Below are 21,934 nucleotides of genomic sequence, written 5' to 3'. Positions count from 1 at the left end.
ATATGCAAAAAGAAAAAGTAAATTAAAAACTTTTTTTTTTTTTTACAAGAATTGTAAAAACCATTTAAAAAAAGTTTTGCTATTTTGTATTTTTAAATTCTTTGAGTGAAGGTCTGCTTTAATTGTAGCCACTTCAGCTCTCACACCTATTCAGCCCCTATGAACCAGACCAAAGGGGAGCTGCTGTTTAAGCTGAAAACGCCTGAAAAAAAAGCAAATTTCTCACTGTTCTGCCATTTTCCATTGAAGTCTATGGGGACAAAAACGCTCAAATCTGCTTGAAAAGTAGCTCATGTACTTTTTTGAGTGACAGGCATTTTGCTACAGGCAACAAAACGCTCAAATTTGAACAGGGGCCATTGAAATGAAAGGGATTTTGCTTGTTGAGTGTTGAGCTTCGAGCTGAAAAATGCTCAAGTGTGAATGGGGCCTTAGGTAATAAAGGAATACATATATTGTTTTGTTTTTTGTTTTAGAGAAACAAGGCTTTTGTTTGCAAATTCTGCGCTTTTTTCTTCAATGCTTTTTTCTTTAATGCAACTTTGAATAAAAACAAACATTTAAATATTAATCATTAGAACAAAAGAGATGAAAAAGCACATAAATAATAGTTAAGGTTAGAAGGGGAAGGGGGAGTTAATTAGGGCTGGTTAGGATAAACTAAGAGTTAATAAGGGGTCAAATAAGAACACATTTTATTTATTTTTTTAAAACTTGTTTTAAATCTGAACAATACTCACCTCAGCTCCAGCATTGCGGTGTCCCCAAGCCCTCTGCCCGGCTGCTGACATCTTTGGGCAGCCAGTTTCTGGGTCTCGATCGCTGTCATTTGCAGGGTGGGGATGATGTCACTCCTGCGCATACGCGGGAGTTCGGTCAGATTCGGCATTGTCGAATTTGAACAGTGAGCTGTGTGTGTATGGTTCACTGTACAAGAGCGGACAAGCAGGTAAGTAGCTTTAATGCAGAAGGGACAAAGTATGTCTTTTTTTATTTAAAAATCCTGCCTGTCTGCCAATTTTATTTCCTTAGCCTAAAGTTTCACTTTAACTTGTCAGGTTGCTTTAAAGTGGGAGTAAACTCCCATGCATGAATTTTACCTATAGGTAAGCCTTACCTAAAGGTACTGTACATATCTCCTAAACATGCCGTTTAGGAGATATTTACTGTAGATACAGCTGGTGACATCACTGATACGTGCACTCTGAAGGAATGGCCACCCGGGCCTGTGACGTCATCGCAGCTCTGGCCACTCGCAAAGCTGAAGATGGAAGCGCTGTCAGCGTTGACAGTGTGCCGCTTGAAGACTTCATTTTTAGGGAAGTTTCACATAATGTGCTAGTATGTGATGCATACTAGCACATTATGACATTGCCTTTCAGGTTTAAAAAACAAACAAAAAACACCCAGCAGTTAACTACCGCTTTAACTGACAACATCTGTAGATTGAAGCTCATCCCTGACAACATAGAGATTGGAGCTCATCCCTGACGACATGTATAGATTGGAGCTCATCCCTGACGACATGTATAGATTGGAGCTCATCCCTGACGACATGTATAGATTGGAGCTCATCCCTGACAACATGTATAGATTGGAGCTCATCCCTGACAACATGTATAGATTGGAGCTCATCCCTGACAACATGTATAGATTGAAGCTCATCCCTGACAACATGTATAGATTGAAGCTCATCCCTTTGATTTGCAGATAAATGAGACTGAGAAGATATTATTATATTTGAATCTCTCCATCTTGCATCTGAACAGTGTTTATAAACACTGTCAGTCTGCATTTTGAAAGCAGAAGCTAGCATCCCAGTAACCAACTTCTCAAGAGGACACTTGGGGTAGTGCTTGATTCCACTTTCAAATTAAACTGCTTATTCACTCAGTAACCACTTCCTGTTACACCTATCTTAATGACTTATCCTGCATCTGTCTCTTCCTCATGCTTGATCCAACGAGAATGATCATTCATGACTTTGATTCATTTTAATATTGTGATACTTGCAACTGATTTATTAAACAGATTGGTGGAACTCAAACCCCTCCTTTACTCTTGATACTTTCCTCCACTGTTTTCTCCTCCAGTATTTCTCACTTTGTTAAAACCTCTGCTGGTTTCCAAGTTCTGAGAAAATTCAAATCAATTGTTTAACACACGTGTCTGGCCCCTCAAAATATTTCTTTGCAGATTTCATAAATACGTTTGCTCTGCGCATATACCTTACCACTCAAGTCCCTTCCTCACTTCCACATCCATGACTTCTCACAAGCATCATCCCCTCTTTATAGTTTCCTTCCACGTGTGCCATTTTCTGCTCTCTACTCCTTTTGGAACATAACAGCTATTTATACAAGCATGCAATCTGCCCACCTTGTCACTATCAATAAAGAACTATCAGCTAGATGCCGATTTGGTTTTATTTGAAAATATCTTCACTTTATTATTAATTCAGTATTTTGCAGATATGAAGGCTTTTTAAAATCAATCTTGGCTTCATAAACCTCAATCTTAGATGCAAACCATACAGTGTGACCCTATTTTTTCTTTCCACTTAATAGTTCTACAGAATGTTATCGGAAGTTTCCAATTCCTTTCTCGTTCATTGAACACAGGAAGTCATTAACTTTTGGGTTGTACTGCTGCCTACAGGAGGATTGAACACTGGTGAACAAAGGAACTGTAGGCCAACCCAGGATAACTCCAACTACCAGGATACCTCAGTGTTTTTGCTAGTGTCTTAGAAGAATGGACGTCTTTTCTTCAGCTTTGCTATGTAGAAGCTTAACCTATTATTGCCAGCACCATTTTTTCCTTAACATTTTTTTTCCCCTTAAATGAAGACTTCTCTGCTGTTAGAGTTGGTCTTTTTGATTGCAGCTCTCCAGTGTGGCTATCCTCAGCCTAGCATTGGGGTGCCCTATCTAGACCTCACTGAATTGGAAGTTGCCTTTGGGCACTGGGTTCTGCATACATAACCTTTCAGCCCCTATATTGGTAACAAGTTAATTGTGGAGAAATTTCTAGGTACATAGCCATTGGCACTGCCTTAGCTCTTGCCCTTTCTCTGAAGAATGACACTATGAGTCACTCAATCTGAGTTACAGGAGCCACCTCATTTACTGGGTGCACCCAAATTTCCCTCTTTGCCTTCATTACTGAGACTCTGTTTAATTCTGAGTCATTGCTGTGCTTGCTGAAGGAATTGGCTTCTGAGGAGTGGCAGTCTCCTGTCATTACTCTCGAGTTAAGAGACCATTCAAGCTCATATCGATGCTGTGTGCACCACTCTGAAACCAGAGGATCAGCCTGTTGCTTATACCAGTACTCTTCCCAGTCCCTAAGATTGTATATACTTCCCTGGTTCACCTGCTATTCCAAGTCTTCCTCTATGAAGATTGGGAACACCCTGACAAGGCGTTTGCCCCCCCCCCCCCAAGTCTTGTATCATTTAAAAAGGACTTTAAAATCCACAGTGGAAATAGACCACTGTTTTGCAGAGAGTCCCATCCTTAACAAAGCAGCCACCGTTCTGGGGCAGGATGAATCTATTTTTAACCACTTCCCATCCCTAGGACATACCCATATGCAGCTGCACCCATGATCCTGGTATCATTTTTTAGAGGCAGCGATCCTCTATCCTGTAAAGGTGATTGAGCTGCTCAACAATCGCCCTATCCTGTTTACAGGGCACGGAAGGCCCCCCCATCCAGCGCTTCATTCGGTCGGGCATGCTGCAGACAGAGGAGAAATAGGAACATTCATTCCTTCCCCTCCTCAGAGACAAATGGAGCTGGAAGTGGTGTGTATCACCATGGTTTCCATTGTTTGTTTACTAGCTGTTACTGTCTAGGCAAGCATCTGATCAAACCAATCTCTGTTTGATGCTTTTGATGGTAGATGCGAGATCAGGAGTCTAATAGACCCCACATCTCTCAATCAAGAGTGCCGGTCACTGACCATGCCTTTACAAGGGATGTTGTTTATCCCTTCTAATAGCAATAAAGTTGATCCAAAAAAAAAAAATGCAAAGAGGGCGTTATAACCCCTGTCTTTTTTTTTTTTTTTTGCCATATGTCTTCCATTTTGGAGATTTCCCTTCACTTCCTGTCTTCCTGATCATATAGCAAAACTGTTAAACTATTCAATAGTCCTGGTGCCTAATGTGTCCTGCCAGCACTTTTTATTTGTCCCACTGTGCTCCGGACCTTAATTTGGGTCAGAGTCACAGAGCTCTCTGTAGCAGTACATTGCAACACAGTGCTTTAGTTTTGTGTTTAAAGGGGACATGCTATGAGAACCTGTGATGTCATTGGCACTTCCTGTAACTGTGCTTTGGGGTGCCAGATGCTGTGGATGACATTTACTTTTACTGTATGAGTGAAAACTACTCACATATGTAAGTGTAATGGTAATTATAACAATCTCAAACCTGTGATAATATCACTGTCCTGCTTTGTTCCCAGCTTTCAGTTTTAATAACATTTACACAAAATGTTATGTTAATTTTTTTTCATTTGTGCATTTCACTGCAGTGTCAAAATGGGAGAAAATGTCTCCAAAATTAAAATATCTGCTTTTGTGCAGTCCTTTGTACATGTCAGGGGCTGCACTTGAGGCCCCCATATTTACTAAGTTGACCACCACTATTTTCCAGAATTAGTTCCACTTACTCAGTGGAATTTGACAGACGATCTAGGTTATGTGACAGATCTTCTTGTATGATCAATGTATGGCAATTTTAGTTCACCAGCACTTATGTTTAATCTAGTAGTAACATACCTGGTTCATGTGTTTGTCCGGAATTAAAGTGATATTAAACCCAAAACCAAAAATGTAATATATTCCAGCTTACCAATCACTAGATGTGGTGGCTGTATTTTTTTTTTTTAGGATTTTTTTCTCTGTTTCCGCCTTGTGATCTGGCCAGTAATACACCTCCTGTATCAGAGTGCCCACACTCTGGTTGAAAGCGCACAAGGGGCACCTTTGGATAGCAGCCTTGTCAGTCTGGAGGGAGGGGAGTGTTAGATGTACTAGCAGATTTAAATACACCAACAAACTGAAACCAAACTCCAGCTAATACTTTTTAAGCAGTAATGGCAAACAGTTTTTTCTCTTTTTGGGATAAAAGTTTTTCATAAATAAAAGCTGATCATTGTAAGCACCTCTGTCAGTGGTAAATGATTTGTTTCAACCCTGTAACTGCTACATCTGCAGGACAGCTTGTTCTGTTGAAAAACAGCCATACTGGCTGGATCAACAGGTGAAAATTAAGGAAAGAAAGCCTAAAAAAGAAAACGAACACAGCCACCACATCTAAGAATTGGTAAGCTGCAATATATTAGAGTGTTACTAAACCCACAACAATAAAATCTGTCTGTATATACAGTAAAGCATGCTTGTTATACTCACTGTGGAACATAAAGGGTTAATCCTCCGCATTGTTTAAAAAAGGCTGTTTGATACTGTCTTCTCTGATCCTCCCCTTCTTTCATGGTCCCCAATCCATCTGCTGATAGTACACAGCCCTAGGAGTCACTTTTTTTTTGGGGAGAGTGCATGTGATCAGCACAGGGCCAATCAGCACTGTCCAGACAGGGGGTCAGGGGTCCTGCAGCCTTTATAGAACAGTCAGAGGAGAAGGAAAACTCCTCCTACAAGTTTTAACCAGACACTGATAGAAGTCATATGACTGCTATATACTGCTGATGAGAAATGGTATTTAGCTATTTATATTTACTAAAATAGTTGCACTTCCATGTTCTGCGTAGTGTGGGAGACCAGATATAGTGAATGCAGGGTCCTGGGTTTAGTAACACTTTAAGTGTTTGCTTTTGGTTTTAATACAGCTTTAAAATATAAACCCTTTTTCTTTGCGTCTGTCCATCTTAAAATGTTCAGCTATTTTCAGATATAATTATGTGATTTTCAGATTTGTAAAGTGAAATGGTCTACTTTCTTAGATTCTGCATTTCGGAATCGTGGATCATAATTGCATGTGATAAACTGAACCTTCTACAGCTAATACGTTTAGCTTCTTATGTAGAAGGTAAAGTTGAACAGTAGATATTTATAAAGACATTGTTTTTCACAGGTCCTGCAGCCATGTGATCTTTTTTTCCAAAGTAGCCAATCAACTGGGGAGCCACAGAAGATTGAACTGTCAATAAAGTCACTCATGTTAAAGGTAAGATTTTGTAAAGCATTGAACAGTTGTAAATGACAGTGTTACATAATCATAAACATTTCTTAGAGAACACAGTTATAAAATTATAAGTGCCAGTAAGAATGGGTACATTTTCACCTTTTCTGATTGTTTCCTGAAATATACTTTTTACTTGCTGGCTTTTATTGTCATGAGTAACGTTATGTCTAATTAAACATTTCCGTAACCGTTTGATTTCATTTGCTGCTAGATTACCATCATAACTACGTATTAATCAGCTCATAAGCAGTAGTAAACCTTTATAAATAATGTTTTATACATGCTTTAACCACCTCAGCTCTGGAAGGTTTTACTCACTTCCTGACCAGGCTTTTTATTTTTCGATACGACACTGCGTCGCTTTAACTGACAATTGCGCGGTCGTACGATGTTGTGCCCAAATAAAATGTATTTTTTCCCACAAATAGAGCTTTCTTTTGGTGAGATTTGATCGCCTCTGCGCTTTTTATTTTTTGCGCTATAAACAAAAAAAGACCAACCATTTTGAATACAAAACAATATTTTTTACTTTCTGCTATAAAACATTCCCAATAAAAAAAAACAAATTTCTCCATAAATTTAGGCCAATATGTATTCTGCTACATATTTTCTGTAAAAGAATCGCAATAAGCGTATATTGATTGGTTTGCGCAAAAGTTATAGTGTCTACAAAATAGGGGGGATAGATTTAGGGGCTTTTTTTAAAAATTGTTTTCACTAGTAATGGTGACGATCAGTGATTTTTAGCGGTATTGTGATGGGCATATCTGACACAGAGTGACACTTTTTGGGGACCAGTAACGCCAATACAGTGATCAGTGCTATAAAAATGCACTGATTACTGTATAAACACTGGCAGGGAAGGGGTTAACACCAGGGATGATCAAAGGGTTAAATGTTCCCTAGGGAGGTGCTTACTGTGTGGGGCAGTGTCACACTGAAGAAAAAAAGAGATCCGTTATTCAGCTTAGCAGAATCACAAGATCTCTTTCCCTTCCTGACAGAGCCGCGTTTTGTCTTGTTTACACAGGCAGACGGCTGATCCGTCTGTCCTGTGAGCGATCGGCTGGTCGTGGAGGCCATCGCGGCCGCCGGACCCGCTTATTGGCTCCTGTTGTGTCCAATCACAGCGGGAGCAGCGCTGCGGCGTGCGCACGCCCAAAACCACATGCACAAAATCATGTACCTGTACGTGATTTTGCACAGCCGGGCCACCCTGCCACAGTATATGTGGTAGGTGGTCTGGAACTGGTTAAATATGACATGTTGTATGTATATTACTCTTTTGCATGGTTTGCACAGATTGTTCTATGCATGCTTATGTGAAACCTTAATTTTTCAGGTCTCTCCAGTCATTATAAACACAGTGATCACAATCACTTCAGCTCTTTCATCTCCCAATAAAGAATCAATAAGTGAAGTGACTAGTCCAGTTCCAGTAGACCTATGGAGGAAGAAGAATGTGAAAGATTTAAAACTGTGGTTCCTGGAAGAAGAGAACACGAGCAACAACAAATCTGGAGAAGCAAACAAGTTAGTCCTGACAGGAGAGACCTTAAATCTGAGCATTGAATCAATCATCGTTACTTTAGAAGCTGGTGTTGGCCACAGGACCTTGCCCATGCTCTTAGCAAAGTCGTCATTTAAAGGGAATGTGAAGAACTGGAGCACACTTATAAACCTGTACTGTCAACTTGAGCTAGAGGTACAGCTTCAGTAAAATTTTCATATAGAACTATTTTGGTTTATGTGTTAGTTTATACAAATACAATTTTTGGGGGATTTCTATTTTTGGAGAATGAACATGATGTAGGGTAAAGGGTCAACTTTCTCCTACTTTTTCTGTTAGGGTTGTCCTTCTGACAAACTGAAGTATGGCTAAATGTCCAGCAACACTAGCTACCTTTTTCTAATACTAATCCCTGACATTCAAATGATCCTAACCATCATTCCTTATCCAACAAAAAGCTGATAAGGAAGTTACAGTAATTATAGTAGTTTTATATAGACTTTGGAATAGGCAGGGTCCAGAACAACAGAGAAATATCACCGGCGTTTCAATACCGCTAAAGAGCTGGTGGGGTAAATAGACTGTTACTAAACTCAGAACACAGAAAAACAGCAATGGTGTGAAAGAGAATTGGAGACATTTAAGACACATAGAGGTTGATCTACTAAATCTGATGCAGTTGTGCATAGAAACCAATCGGCTTTCAGTTTTTGTTGTCACATCTTAATTGAACAAGTTGAAATTAAAAACCGATGCACCAGATTTTGCACTTTCCAGTTTTTTTTTAAATGAACCCCATATTTATTCAGTCTTGCAGTTATCATCCTGTACATTTAGACACAGTTAAATTATTACAATGTTTGTACAATCTTTGCCTGTTGCAGCATGCACTTAATAAAAACAAAACTAGAATGTGCTGTTGGAAGACAATATCTACTTTTCAAGTGTGCAGAGCACAAAATAGGAGAAAGGGGAGATAGCTTCATGTTTCCTAATACATTGAACTGCTTCTAAAGACATTTTTTAAAAATAACAAATGTGTCATATTTGCCTGCTCTGTGTAGTGGAGCAGCCCCGATCTTCCTCTTCTCGGGTCTTCCGCTGGCACTTCTGGCTCGTCCCCTTACCAATTTCCCCCACAGCAAGTCACTTGCTATGGGAGCCCCCGTGCTTGCTTGCTCCCAAGTTGGCTCTGTGTCCATTGACACACAGTCAATCACTGACTGTGACTGACAGCAGCAGGAGCCTATGGTATTTGTATGCTGTAGGGGGAGCTGCAACTTTATACCTTTAGAACCTCTTTAAGATGCTTTTGTCCCTTAACATCCACTCCCTTCCCCCTACTTTTTTATTACTCAATTTAGAAAACATGATCACAGGTTGTGCTTTTTAAGGCTTAGTGCTGCACTCTTTAACTCTGCTACGATAGATACTGGCACCCTAGTGCCATCATGGTAAAGCAGCCGTGTCTGCTAATAGCAAATTCCACTCCTGGTTGCAGATCTCCCTCGCAATTTTTGGCCCTTTTTATGCATGTGTTGAGGGTTATAAGGCCTGATGTCTTTGTCATGAGACAAGGGCACTCCTAGGCATGGTGTTTGCGCTAGGAAGGTGAAATGAGTAGTTCTGAGTAGTTCAAAGGTTGTCTGCTACACCATTTTTACCTTCCCTCAGAAAATTTAATTTTTTCCAGCATCATATCATTGCTCTTGAAAAGATGACATGCTATATCTTTTTTTTTTTTTTTTGCAAATCTATATATTTATTGAGTTTTATAGAATAACACAATACAGAGTTAAAAAAAAAAACACAATCTAGAAAAAAAATATCTAGCTAATACAGAGAAAAAACCCTGAGCTGTTTCCCAGTGCTTCACAGAACATACCGGAATAGTAACAGATAATACATCAAATACGGTGGGTTGTATCAAACAGTAGGTCATAATGCAAAGCATGGAGATACATTTAGTAACTGTCTGGACCAACAGAGGCAAGAGCAAGTGGGTTAGAAAGCCAGCGGTCCCAAACAGCATCAGACAAACAGGGCTTCTTCCGAAGCTCATAGGTGAGTTTATAAAGTGGAAGGCTATTGTTCTTTAACTGTAGCCACATGGTTATAGTGGGGGCTGTGTCATATTAAGTATGCATAGGGTTCCACTTTATACACTGTACAATGTGGTGCATGGGTTAACCGATAAGACATCGGTCTGTCTAGGTCATGCCTTAGCCTTTGCTAAGAAATTTAAAATTGACCTTTTTGGAGGGATACATAGGTAAATAGAATCAAGAGCTCTAATCTGGGTATACTGTATGAACAATAGTCTGTGATATAGTTTAATAGTGAGTAAATAATTTTGATATCTTTACTATTATGATTCCACTTGTAAAACTGTTTTTTAGTCAATCTATAGATGGTATGAGACAATGTTTTACAGTTGACTTTATTGCATTTAGGTACATTATTTTAACGAAATGCTGGGTGTTTGGGAGCCACTACTAGAACCTTTGGAAATAGAAAAAAGTGATGACTTCAGACCCTGGAGCCTCGAAGTTAAGGTATTCATAACTTGCGCATGTCTTACCAAGTAGTTGATGTTGATATCATGTATTAGTCACATTGTGAAGCTCTAAAAAGTTTTCTGATATATTACTGTTTGTGCTACGCACCGCCTCTAGCCAATTTTATGCTTATGGACTTCATTCATTAGTATTGAAAGCTCTAAACTGATTGCTGGCCCTGGAGACTTGTAAACGTGTTTTATTTCTTCTACTTGAAAGCCTAAAAGATGCTCTTGTATATGAAACCCAGTGCATAATACTGAATACATTAACAATCTAGTACTAGGAGGAAATAAAATACGTTGTCAGTTTACACACTTTGTTACATTGTAACATTCACTATTTTATTTTTTCTTTCAAAGAAATCACAGCTTTGCCATGCTTTCTCAAAGAGGTGTGCCTGGAATATTCTCACGCTAAGTAATTTCAATAACCTTTTTTCGACTAAATCACAACTTTGCCCTGATAAAAAGCAACACATCCACCAAACACCCTTTGAAATGCAGTGATCATACACTTCCTATGCACAAGCAAGTTCCATAAGTATATCTAATCATAATATCTAATAATAATGTTGAAAAATGTTATCAAACATGGGCACACATTAAAGTGTCATTACACCCAAATCATTATATACTGTCAATACATGCTATATTACATTTTGTTCATACTCCCTTTGCCAATAGAGCATTCATTTTCTGTACATTGAAAAAAAAACCTGGTTGATCTTGCTGTCCCTTTCTCTTTCTGTGTCCCGGTGCAGCCTTAGATTGTGTAGACCAGCCATTGCCACATCTACTGAGCATGCTCCAGTTTCAGTTCCCTCCTAAGCTGCTCCTTTCTTCCTTTTACTTATTTATGTATCCCACGTGACTATAGAGTCACACATGTGGGCATATACAAAGTGACAAATGACAGTCTCCTTCCTCCCTCCTTCTCCATGTTCTTGTATTGCTAAACACTATGGGAGCGGAATAAAAGCTCTCGATTGATTAGGCATCACCTCTTTGTTAGTCGCAGAACATACACACCATAGACACAGCCTGCATGGGTGCGACAGAGCCTGTGATTGGCAGTACCTTTTCTAGATATCTTTACAGTGCGAACAAAGTGAAAGCTATTGTCAGTGTTATTGCAAAAAATAATACATATTTACTTTGAAATAATAGATTTATAATAAGCTTTAAAACACTTTTGTTGCTATTAATTCGATTCCCTTTTCTGAAAGCCTATTTAATGTCATGTGACTGGCACAGCACCAATTAGTGCTGTGCAGGCACAGATTCTTAGTCTAGACATTCTCTGCTGCTATAGTCTATACATCAAGCACTAGTACTAGAAACTTCTCCCCTACATCTTTGCCTGAAGATGGAAAACCCTAAAAAACATCACATGACTGCTGAACAACAATAATTAACTGGTAACTAGCTGTCAATTCTCCCCAGAACAAGCCTCGTGCGGGCCTCCACTGGGTACAGCCGATGACAGATTGCTGTGACCAATCACAGTCACAGCAGATCACATGACAATTGTACACAATACATGGCTTCCTCTCATGCCATTCGTTGTGTACTATTGTGTTGGTCCCAGTGATCACATAGTACAGACAGAGCAAATCACAGCCCATCTGTACTGTTATTTAGTAGTCAGTATTCTGGTTTTTTTTTTTTGTAGTCTGTCTTCGTTATGCCATGAATGCCTGTACAGTGTTTGATTGAATAATGTAGTGTTTAGTAAAAGATCATAAGTTGCGGATTTCTGTGAAAATATGCCTTTAGGAAAATACAGTAAACAGGTGTCTTACATTCTAGATGAAAAAGAAGTTAAGGAAACAGCTTTGTGAAACAGATGGGGAAGAAGAACATTACAAGATACCAGAATATGTTACAGCAATCAACATATTTTCCAAAGACCAGCTAAATATCACACTCTCTAAATGTGGTATAGTAATGCTTGGCAACCTGGGACAGGTAAGATTTGAATACATTTTAGCATGTAGGGAAAGTATTTTTTGGCACTTGTGTTATGTGTATCACAGGTAGAGAGGGATTATGATCTGTATAAAAAAATTATATACACCTCTCCCCACTTATCCCCTTTAATTAGTTGCGAGAGTGCTCCATTTAGAGGTCTTCCAGTGGTTTTGTGATGTTGGGCCTTGCCTTGGATACTCCTCAAAGTTTTATCAAAGTGGATGTAAACCCTCATATATACCCAGTGAATTGAACAGCCTATGATGATACACAGGGATGAAACTAATCCTCCTACATAAGTTTTACATGTATATCAGCTGTCATCAGCTTTATATACTGTTTAGAAACTGCACTTCCTGTTACAATTTTCTCTTCCTGTTCCAGCAGGGGGAGGGTACCTTGCCATACACTCTGAGACAACTGATTGGAGGAAAGGCACACACCCCCCTCCTCATAGGCAGAGACTTGCAGTGCTGTGCTGTGATTGGACCAGCTCTCTGCTAATCTATTTATAACACCCACCCTGACGCAAATTTCAGGCTGATTTTATCATGTGTCAGAACTTATCATGCTGATAACAGAAGAACAGAGCAGGAGACATCCACGGGACTTAGGGCTTTGGAGAGAGATAATAAAACACTGCAGATATGTGCACAGCTCAAATTTCATGAATCAGGTTTACATCCACTATAAGCAAAGACCTACAAAACCTTATAACCATAAAGTATTGTTCTAGAACATTCCTAGGTGCTAGGCTCTTGCACAGCTGGTTAGCAAATAGTAGCTTACTAGGCCCTAAAATGGCAATGGGAAAGCTGCAGACCATTGAACAGTAAGCAGAAGTCGTTTATTCAGTTATAAATCGCTTTCAGATTCCTGTAGTGATTTAATAGTAGTATTAAATTAAATTATTACAAGCAGATAAGGGTTTTATTTTGTGCTTAAATAAAAACAGCAAATGCGTGCCCGTTTTATAAATGGAATCTTTTAAGATTTGGTTCAAGGTTTTGAGGGTTGGAGAACAATCTGGAGGCATGTATCAGATATGATGGGGATTATAGATGCCAATGTCATAAAATGGAGGAGGAAGGAAGGGACGGACACCAGAGACATTTTTTAAGAGGTGGAGGGGATGTGGAATGCTGGTGAGATTACTAAACCTAGAGAGAACAGTTGAGTAATTTCATGGAGGTGCAGGGAATCAGGGATACATAGCCCAGGGCTGTGCTGAAGCAGAGAAGGGGGCACTCTCACCCCAGCTGCAGTCCCCCCACCACAGCACTCCAAAGCCGTGGCTTCCCCGGCCTCCTCTTCAGCCCTGTTTTGGATGGAGGGGAATAGAGATTGAAAAAGCACAGTAGGAGTCACTGCATGGGAACACTGGTCAGCAGAGCACTAGGGAATGCGGGAATATAGGCATGGAGAAGAGTATGAAAGTATGTACAGCTTTACATAAAGAGTCCCGGAGTGAGCAGCTCCCGGAGAAAGTGTGAGAATCCAAAGGAGAGCAATGGCTGGGGAGAGAGTAACTAATGTGAGTGAGCAATGTATGTGCTGGAGTGTATTCACTGAGGAAGATATGCTAAATGATCCACTGGAGTGAACTCCATGTGAAAGAACAGCGCTAGCTAATCTGGAAAAAAATTATTAACCAATAAAGTGAAACAAATGTACCGTATATACTCGAGTATAAGTCGAGTTTTTCAGCACATTTTTTTGTGCTGAAAGTGCCCCCCTCGACTTATGCTCGAGTCAAGCACTTTTCTGCAGCAAAAAATTTCATTTTCCGAACCAACTTTGGGGCCCCGTATCTCAGGGCCACTTGGTGCTAGGAACCCCAAATTTGGTGTGCAAACACAGTGTTTCTGGTACCATAACATATCTAAAGCTGGCATTCCTAGCACCAAGTGGCCCCGAGATACGGGGCCCCAAAATAGGTTCGGAAAATGTCATTCTCTGCTGCAGAAAAGTGCTTGACATTTTCTGAACCGATTTTTGGGGCCCTGTATCTCGGGGCCACTTGGTGCTAGAAATCCCAGCTTTGGATTTTATGGTGCTAGTTCCACTGGGTTTGCACACCAAATTTGGGGTTCCTAGCACTAAGTGGCCCCGAGATACGGGGCCCCAAAGTCGGTCAACTGTGTCCATCTGCAGCAATGTCATTTCGGGACACTTTGGGTTCAGAGACCCCAAATTTTGGCTGCAGCTAGGGGGCATCTAGGAACACTTAACTACCGAGTTTGAAGTTCGGGGGACCTATGGCGGCAAATGGGCACAGTGAGGCTGCAAATGGGCATTGTTGACCCTCTTTTCCACTTACAGTAGCTGTGCATTTCTCACCCTTGTCTTATACTCGGGTCAATAAGTTTTTCCCATTTTTTTTTTGTGGTAAATTAGGGCCTCGACTTATACTCGAGTATATACGGTAAATATAAATAAACTTAAAGTGCATTTCATGTAATAATGATCTTCGTAATCAAAAATAAGAAATCAAGTGTAAAAAGTTCTCTCAGGTGTAAAGGGTCATCATAATGCATATGGACCACAAGGACTTGCTATGTAACGTAGACAGCATACACGGGGATACTCCAATAGGACACCAGTAAAGGGTAAATTAGAAATTCCTACTCACTGGACGTTGTTGACCCTCTTTGCCATATAGCAAGAGGAATCAAATCAAGCTTAATGGTTCCTTCCCCGGTCATGGAGACCATTAAGCTTGATTTGATTCCTCTTGCTATATGGCAAAAAGGGTCAACAATGTCTGGTGAGTAGGAATTTCTACTATACTCTGTACCACTCTGTGTGTGATTTGAGGCTAGGACGGAGGTTCACCTTCCAGCAGGACAATGACCCCAAACACAACACAACACAACGCAAAGTAACACTTGAGTGGTTTAAGGGGAAACATGTAAATGTGTTGGAATGGTCTAGTCAATGGTTCCTTCCCCGGTCATGGAGACCATTAAGCTTGATTTGATTCCTCTTGCTATATGGCAAAAAGGGTCAACAATGTCTGGTGAGTAGGAATTTCTACTATACTCTGTACCAATCTGTGTGTGATTTGAGGCTAGGACGGAGGTTCACCTTCCAGCAGGACAATGACCCAAACACAACACAACACAACGCAAAGTAACACTTGAGTGGTTTAAGGGGAAACATGTAAATGTGTTGGAATGGTCTAGTCAAAGCCTGGACCTCAATCCAATAGAAAATCTGTGGTCAGACTTAGATTGCTGTTCACAAGCGCAAACCATCCAACTTGAAGGAGCTGGAGCAGTTTTGCAAGGAGGAATGGGCAAAAATCCCAGTGGTAAGATGTGGCAAACTCAGAGACTTATTTAAAGCGACTTGGAGCTGTGATAGCCGCAAAAGGTGGCTCTACAAAGTATTGACTTTAGGGGGTGAATAGTTATGCACATTGACTTTTTCTGTTATTTTGTCCTATTTGTTGTTTGCTTCACAATAATTAAAAAAAAAAAAAAAAAAACATTTTCAAAGTTGTGGGCATGTTGTGTAAATTAAATGATACATATCCTCAAACAATCCATGTTAATTCCAGGTTGTGAGGCAACAAAACACAAAAAATGCCAAGGGGGTGAATACTTTTGCAAGGCACTGTATACCACGGTATTTAGTATTCACACTGAGGAAGATAGTCCAAAGAAATGCATTTCTGTGAGAGTGGCCAATCAGAGTCCTGCTGACTAGATATTTAGGTAGCAAAGAGTATATCAGAGCAGTTTTCAGGACGGAAGGCAGAATATGCATCTGAGAAAGTGAAAGTGGCATTTGCCTTTATACAAAAATTGATACATTTTAAAGCAAGACTATTTTTCCTTGTTTTTTTCCCACATTTACTGCAACTGAACTGGTGCAGGTCATCAAAAGTAACCAGTAATTATTCTGAGTGATTGGCATTGGTATCGAATGTATCTATTTATATGTACTGTAAGAGGATTCTGTGACAATACCTCTGGATTCAGATAGAGCCGTGGGATGTATATATGTATTTATATGAAGTAGAAGCTTAGTAAGTGATGTTCTTATTATTTTATGCTGCATAGGCATTTGCTGAAGCTGCCAGCAAATCATCTGATGTCTTAAAGAAAGACCAGGCTCCCTTTGTAGTCAGAAATTCCCTGGGTCTTCCAGTTTGTGTTACCCCCAGTGATTCATTTACTCCTTTGAATGTTGACCGTGGATGTAAGATTCTAGAATTGGAAAATGAGGAGTGTCTTAATTTGGATTATGTCCGTACAAAGAGCCAGACTGATCAGTTCTCTGCCATGACAAGCCTCAGCAGCAAACATTTCTTCATCCAACTCGGTAAGCTAGATCCAGCAGATATTGACATACTGGCAAGGTATGTGTATCTAATGAAATGCCATAGCATCAAATTTATTTGCATAGGACTGAAACATTATAAATAAATAGACTGGAATTTACTAAGACTGGAACAGACAGAATGTGGCAGTTCTGCATGACTAGCATCCGTTGGCAAAACGTATTTTTCATTTTGGTTAGAGTAAGCCCCGGTTCACACAGGGACGGCACGACTTGCAGGTCGCCTCACCGAGGCGACCTGCACACAACTTCAGCGGCGACTTGCAAAACGATATCTGTATAGAAGTCAATGCAAGTCGCCTGAAGTCGCCCCAGAAATGCTACAGGAACCTTTTTCTAAGTCGGAGCGACTTGCGTCGCTCCTATTAGAACAGTTCCGTAGTACAGAACGGGAGGCGACTTGTCAGGCGACTAGGTCGCCTGACAAGTCGCCCCTGTGTGAACCGGTGCTTAGGGAGGATTATAACCCCTGTCAGTTTCTTTTTTTTTTTTTTTTTTTTCCATACCATTGAGGCATCACCCAAATAGGAAGTGAGAGGAAATCCATCTAAAGTGAGGAAATACCTGGTTGTCACCAGAGGTAGTTTCCTAATTGGAAGATTGCTCCCTCAATTCCTGCCCTGGGCATAACCTAAAATGTGTGATTTTCTCTTACTTTCACTTTTGGTGAGGATAACAGTAAACAGGACAAATAGAGAATGTGAATCTCCCTAATTGGGGGCACAGACAGCAATAAAAACCAATCCCTCTTCACTCTATCCAAAACTAAAAAAGTTTTCCCTTTAGTTATACTTTAACTGAACAAGAAGGTTACTATGCACAGCTACTCCAGATTTTGTCTGCTCCAGCTACAGCAAATCCCCCCCCCCCCCATAGTGTCTCTAATATGTGTAGTAAAGTATTTGTCTTTTGTTCTAGTTCCTCAAAATCATTCTTCTACTGAGAAAATTCCCTTAACTAAAGTGGGTCGAAGTCTTTACAGTGTGAGACATTCGGATTCTGGTGTGGAGCGATATATTGTTTGCCAGATTGATACTGTGGAAGGTGCCAAATGCATAACAATAAGGTCCCCATTGCAGGTGTGTATTGTGCACTTATTATAATATTTAAAAAAAATACTAAAACATAGATTGATTTTTCATTATCTAAAAAAGTAAAAATGATGTCTAACTTTGTTAGAGGAAATCAAAAATAACTAATGTGATCACCATAAATAACTCTGTGCCTGGTTCACACAGGGGCGGCTTCAAAGTCGGCCAACTCTGAAATCGCCCCATACAGTGCGGCTTGCAAAACGACTTCTGTATAGAAGTCAATGCAAGCCGCTCTGAAGTCGCCCCAAAGTAGTACAGGAACCTTTTTCTAAGTTGGAGCGATTTGAGTCGTTTGACAGGTCGCCCCTGTGTGAACCCAGGTCTAAAACATTGATTTTTCTATTTATTTTATTTAACTTTGTTAGGGTTTTGTTTTGTAAAAAAAAGTTTCTCTAACTAAAGCAGCTTTACCCTAATTTGTTTGCTGCAACTAGTTTTGAGGCAGGGACTCCATGAATATTCTCTGTTTAACTGCTCCAGAACTAGTATGCAGTCAGGAAGTTGTTGTTTCCACCAGTCTTCACGCACAGTTGATTTTATTTACTGTCTGACAGGGCTTCTTTTAAATAGTTGTAAAGGCTAAAATATTTTTTTGAAATGACAAAAATGTTATACTAACCTGCTCTGTGCAATGATATTGCACAGCCTGGCCCCAAACCTCCTCTTTTGGGGTCCCCTGCTAACGCAATTGGCTCCTCCTCTTCTCCTTGCACCACCATAGGAAACCTCTTCCTATGGAGGTGCATATGCAGGCTCACTCCCGAACCGGGCTGACTGCATCCATAGACGCACACAGCACGACTCAGCCCCACTCTCTGCTTACAGGATTTGATTGACAGTAACGTGAGCCAATAGCTCCTGCTGCTGCCTCTCTGTCCTGTAAACGCGGGGAGAGAGGAAAGAGCCGCTGCAGACAGGCACAGCGCTAGATCGATCGTGAGATCTCGGGTAAGTATTTTGGGGGTGGGGGAGACTACAAATATTTGGGTATTTTTTACACTAAAGCAGGGAATGCATTAGCAGCCACTTTAAGAATCATAAGAAAAAATAGTTTTGAAGGGATTTTTTTAGTATGTGAATGTTCACATCCCAGAAATGTCCTCTTAAAGCGGCTGTAAGCTGCGACTGGTCAAAAAAAAACACCTGTAAGGCAATTGTATAATGTGCTAGTACGCATACTAGCACATTATGGAATACTTACCTTGGAACGAAATGCTCCCTTGGCATGCTATCACCGCTGAGAGGGCTGACATCTTCCCCCTGGTCTTTCTTCTGGGTTCGCGCGCTCTGGCTGTGTGACTGGCCGGAGCCCTGATGACGTCACTCCCGCGAATGCGCATGGGAGTCCTTGGATCCGGCACAAAGCTCTGAAGTTCCGGCAAGGTATGCCGGACCTTCAGAGCGCATGCTTGGGTGATGTCACTGGCTGCATGGAGGGTGAATATCTCCTAAATGGCACACGTTTAAGTGATATTCATTTCACTTACAGGTAAGCCTTTATTATAGCCTTATTAAGTGGGGAAAAAAAATCTGTATTCATAAGGTCCCATTTGCATCCGAGTGCTTTGTAGCTCGAAGCTGAAAAATGCTCAACATCCAAAATTTCATGGTTTTTAATTGTGCCTGTTCCCACCTAAACGTATTGTTTCTTTGTAGTTAAAAAAAGTACATGAGTTTCAAGCTTGAAGTGTTTTTGGCCCCAATAGACTTCAGTGGAAGTGTCTGAAAAATTAGCAAAGATGCGCGATATCACATGATGTTGCACGTTTCTTTTCCCTTGTAACTAGCTTTCCATTGTTTAAAGATTGTTAAAACAAAAAAACCTCAGACTCCTGTACACATACTTAAAAGCTTCCAAAGCTCATGTGTGAATGCAGCCCAAATGTAATGGTTGTCAATTTGAGTTTCTGAAGTACATACGTGTCTTTCCCAGCACTGCAATCCTGAACTATTCAATCTAATTATATTTTTGTCTTTGACTTTGTAGATTAGAAATCATTTTTCTATTGCATTTCAAGTTTATCATGAAGATACATGTCTTGGAATTGCTGAACCAGAAGCTGATTTTAACATCCCTTTGTCATCTTATAGGTAACCCCAAATAAGACTTTTTACATTTTGTTTTTAACTGTTTATTCATTTGAATAATGCTTTGCTGTTGCTTGGTACCTTTAGATTTGTGTGACCATGTCTTTACTAGGCACTGTGTAAAGTAGCGGTTCATCAGAGGAGACTTTTGGACAAAGCTCAGAACAATTACCTGTCTGGCTGTTTACGTTGTCATAAATGGGCATATGGGATATGAAAACTTGCAAGTCTGCTCCCCATTTTGTGTTCACTTTTGTCACATATTTGTGTGGCCAAATAGAACACAGCAACAAAGCACATAACAAATCAGATTCTTTTCATGTTTTCAGTTGAGTGTGTTAGGCTCGGTTCACACTAGTGCGATGCGGGAACCCTGTGAATCCACTGCGGGTTCCCGCATTGCACCTGACTCGCAAGGCAGTTCACACTGCACTATGCGAACTGCTGGGAGTGTCAATAGAAAGTTAATGACACACCCAAATCCGTTCGCATATTTCAGTGGGAACTGTCAGTTCAGACATGAATCGGATCGCATGGGTGTGAACACCCATGCAATCCGATTCTGGTGCGGACCAAAAAAAGGGTCATGTGTGAGTTTGGTCCGAATGCGGTGCAAATTCAGCCATACAATCTGTATGGCTGAAATCACATCGCACACACTTCGCATGTGATTTGCACCGCAGCATATCGCACAGCGCACTGGTGTGAACCGAGACTAAGGGAGAGTTTTGGTTATTGCGGGCATTAGGGACTGTTTCATCTCCAAGAATTTTGGTGAAACAGCTGCATTTATTGTAAACAGGCCCTAGGAATACAGATTAAATTTTCACTTGCTTGATTTACCATATTTTTCTTCTATTCATTTTTGAAGGCTCCAGAATAGTGCATTTTGCATTCCTAGTCCACATAATGAAATATTTCTTGTTTCACTGTATAGCACAGTAAAGCCTGACAGCTTTTCTAAGGCCCCTTTCACACGATCGGACCGTTCAAGTCCGCCTGTCAGTTTTGACGGCGGACCTGAACGGGCGCTCCATGTTAGTCTATGGAGCGTCGGATGTCAGCGGAGACATGTCCGCTGACATCCGACCCCGTCCGATCCGCTAAAAGCAGACGGATGGCTCTACGTCCAGGTCCGTCGCTATCAGATCAGGTGAGATCGGATGAAAATGGACATGCTGTCCGTTTTCATCCGATCCCTCTATAGGCGGCATCGCCGCCTGACAAGCCCCTCCCCGCTCAGTGAGCAGAGAGGGACCTGTCATCCGCCAGCTCAGCAGAGATCAACGGACAGATCTCCCGCTGAGCCGGCGGACCGAGGCGGGCTCCGTGGAAACGGAGTCCGCCTCGTGTGAAAGGGGCCTAAGAGAGAATTGGTGAGAGGGAGGATAGATCCAGCACACTGACAACTGTGCTTGTTCCTGTGTACTGTGAGGAGGGGGTGTGTCCCTTCCCTCAATCAGGGCTCAGAGCTCTCTCCAAAGAGCTCTGCAGTGTGGGGCTTAAGATCCCCCCCCACCCCCAGTTTTCAGAGCTGAGAGTTGCTGTGTAAAATGTGTGTTGAAGAATGCTGTAGGGAAGGGAGGGCTGCAGATAAATTGTTTCCACCTGCGCAGGAGGATCTGTTTTATCACTTGAGGCTTGTCACTTTACTGGGTATATGTAAGGCCCCATTCACCTGAAGCATCCAATCAGGTCCGTCCGTCCGTCAGTCAGTTTTTCAGATGGACTTGGTTGGACGGTCCATTCAACTCCATGGACCAGCTAGTGTAAACTGACTTTTGTTCGTTTACACCTGCCAACCTCAGATCTGATCCCGTCTGCTAAAAAAATAAAAAAACAGAAGGGGTTCCATTCCCTTCTGTGTAGGTGCATTGGATCAGAGAACAGTGAAATCAGTTTACTCCTGGCTGCCCATAGAGCAGAGCAGGCTTTGTCTGTATCCGTTCTGCAGAAAATGAACGGACAAAGACCTGTCACCCGCCAGCCCTGCTCTAATCAACAGGTGTCATTTGTTCAAGTATATCACTTTTATTTGTATTCACTGCTTGAATGATCTGTTTGTCTGTTTAACTATGTTGAAACATGATTATAGATACATACATACATTTTAAGCCAAAAAAAACACGTTACTATCACTTTTAAATGAT

At 40.9% G+C, this 21,934-nt stretch overlaps 1 protein-coding gene across 2 annotated transcripts in view; it reads left to right on the top strand.

Moving 5' to 3' along the window:
* The window catches only part of VPS13A (vacuolar protein sorting 13 homolog A), a 370,607-nt gene that overhangs the window by 230,421 nt on the left and 118,252 nt on the right, over positions 1-21,934 (top strand). For both annotated transcript variants that reach the window (XM_073633920.1, XM_073633912.1), the window contains exons 40-46: positions 6,104-6,196; positions 7,557-7,919; positions 10,178-10,279; positions 12,094-12,252; positions 16,323-16,584; positions 17,521-17,681; positions 19,684-19,787. In XM_073633920.1, the coding sequence (XP_073490021.1) occupies positions 6,104-6,196; positions 7,557-7,919; positions 10,178-10,279; positions 12,094-12,252; positions 16,323-16,584; positions 17,521-17,681; positions 19,684-19,787 (1,244 nt within the window). The remainder of the gene's footprint in view (positions 1-6,103; positions 6,197-7,556; positions 7,920-10,177; positions 10,280-12,093; positions 12,253-16,322; positions 16,585-17,520; positions 17,682-19,683; positions 19,788-21,934) is intronic.

This window comes from Aquarana catesbeiana, linkage group LG01, assembly GCF_042186555.1.
Source record: "Aquarana catesbeiana isolate 2022-GZ linkage group LG01, ASM4218655v1, whole genome shotgun sequence".
In the NCBI taxonomy this organism is placed as follows: Eukaryota; Metazoa; Chordata; class Amphibia; order Anura; family Ranidae; genus Aquarana; species Aquarana catesbeiana.
Note: the sequence above shows the minus strand (reverse complement) of the source record. Positions and strands in the feature narration are given on the sequence as shown.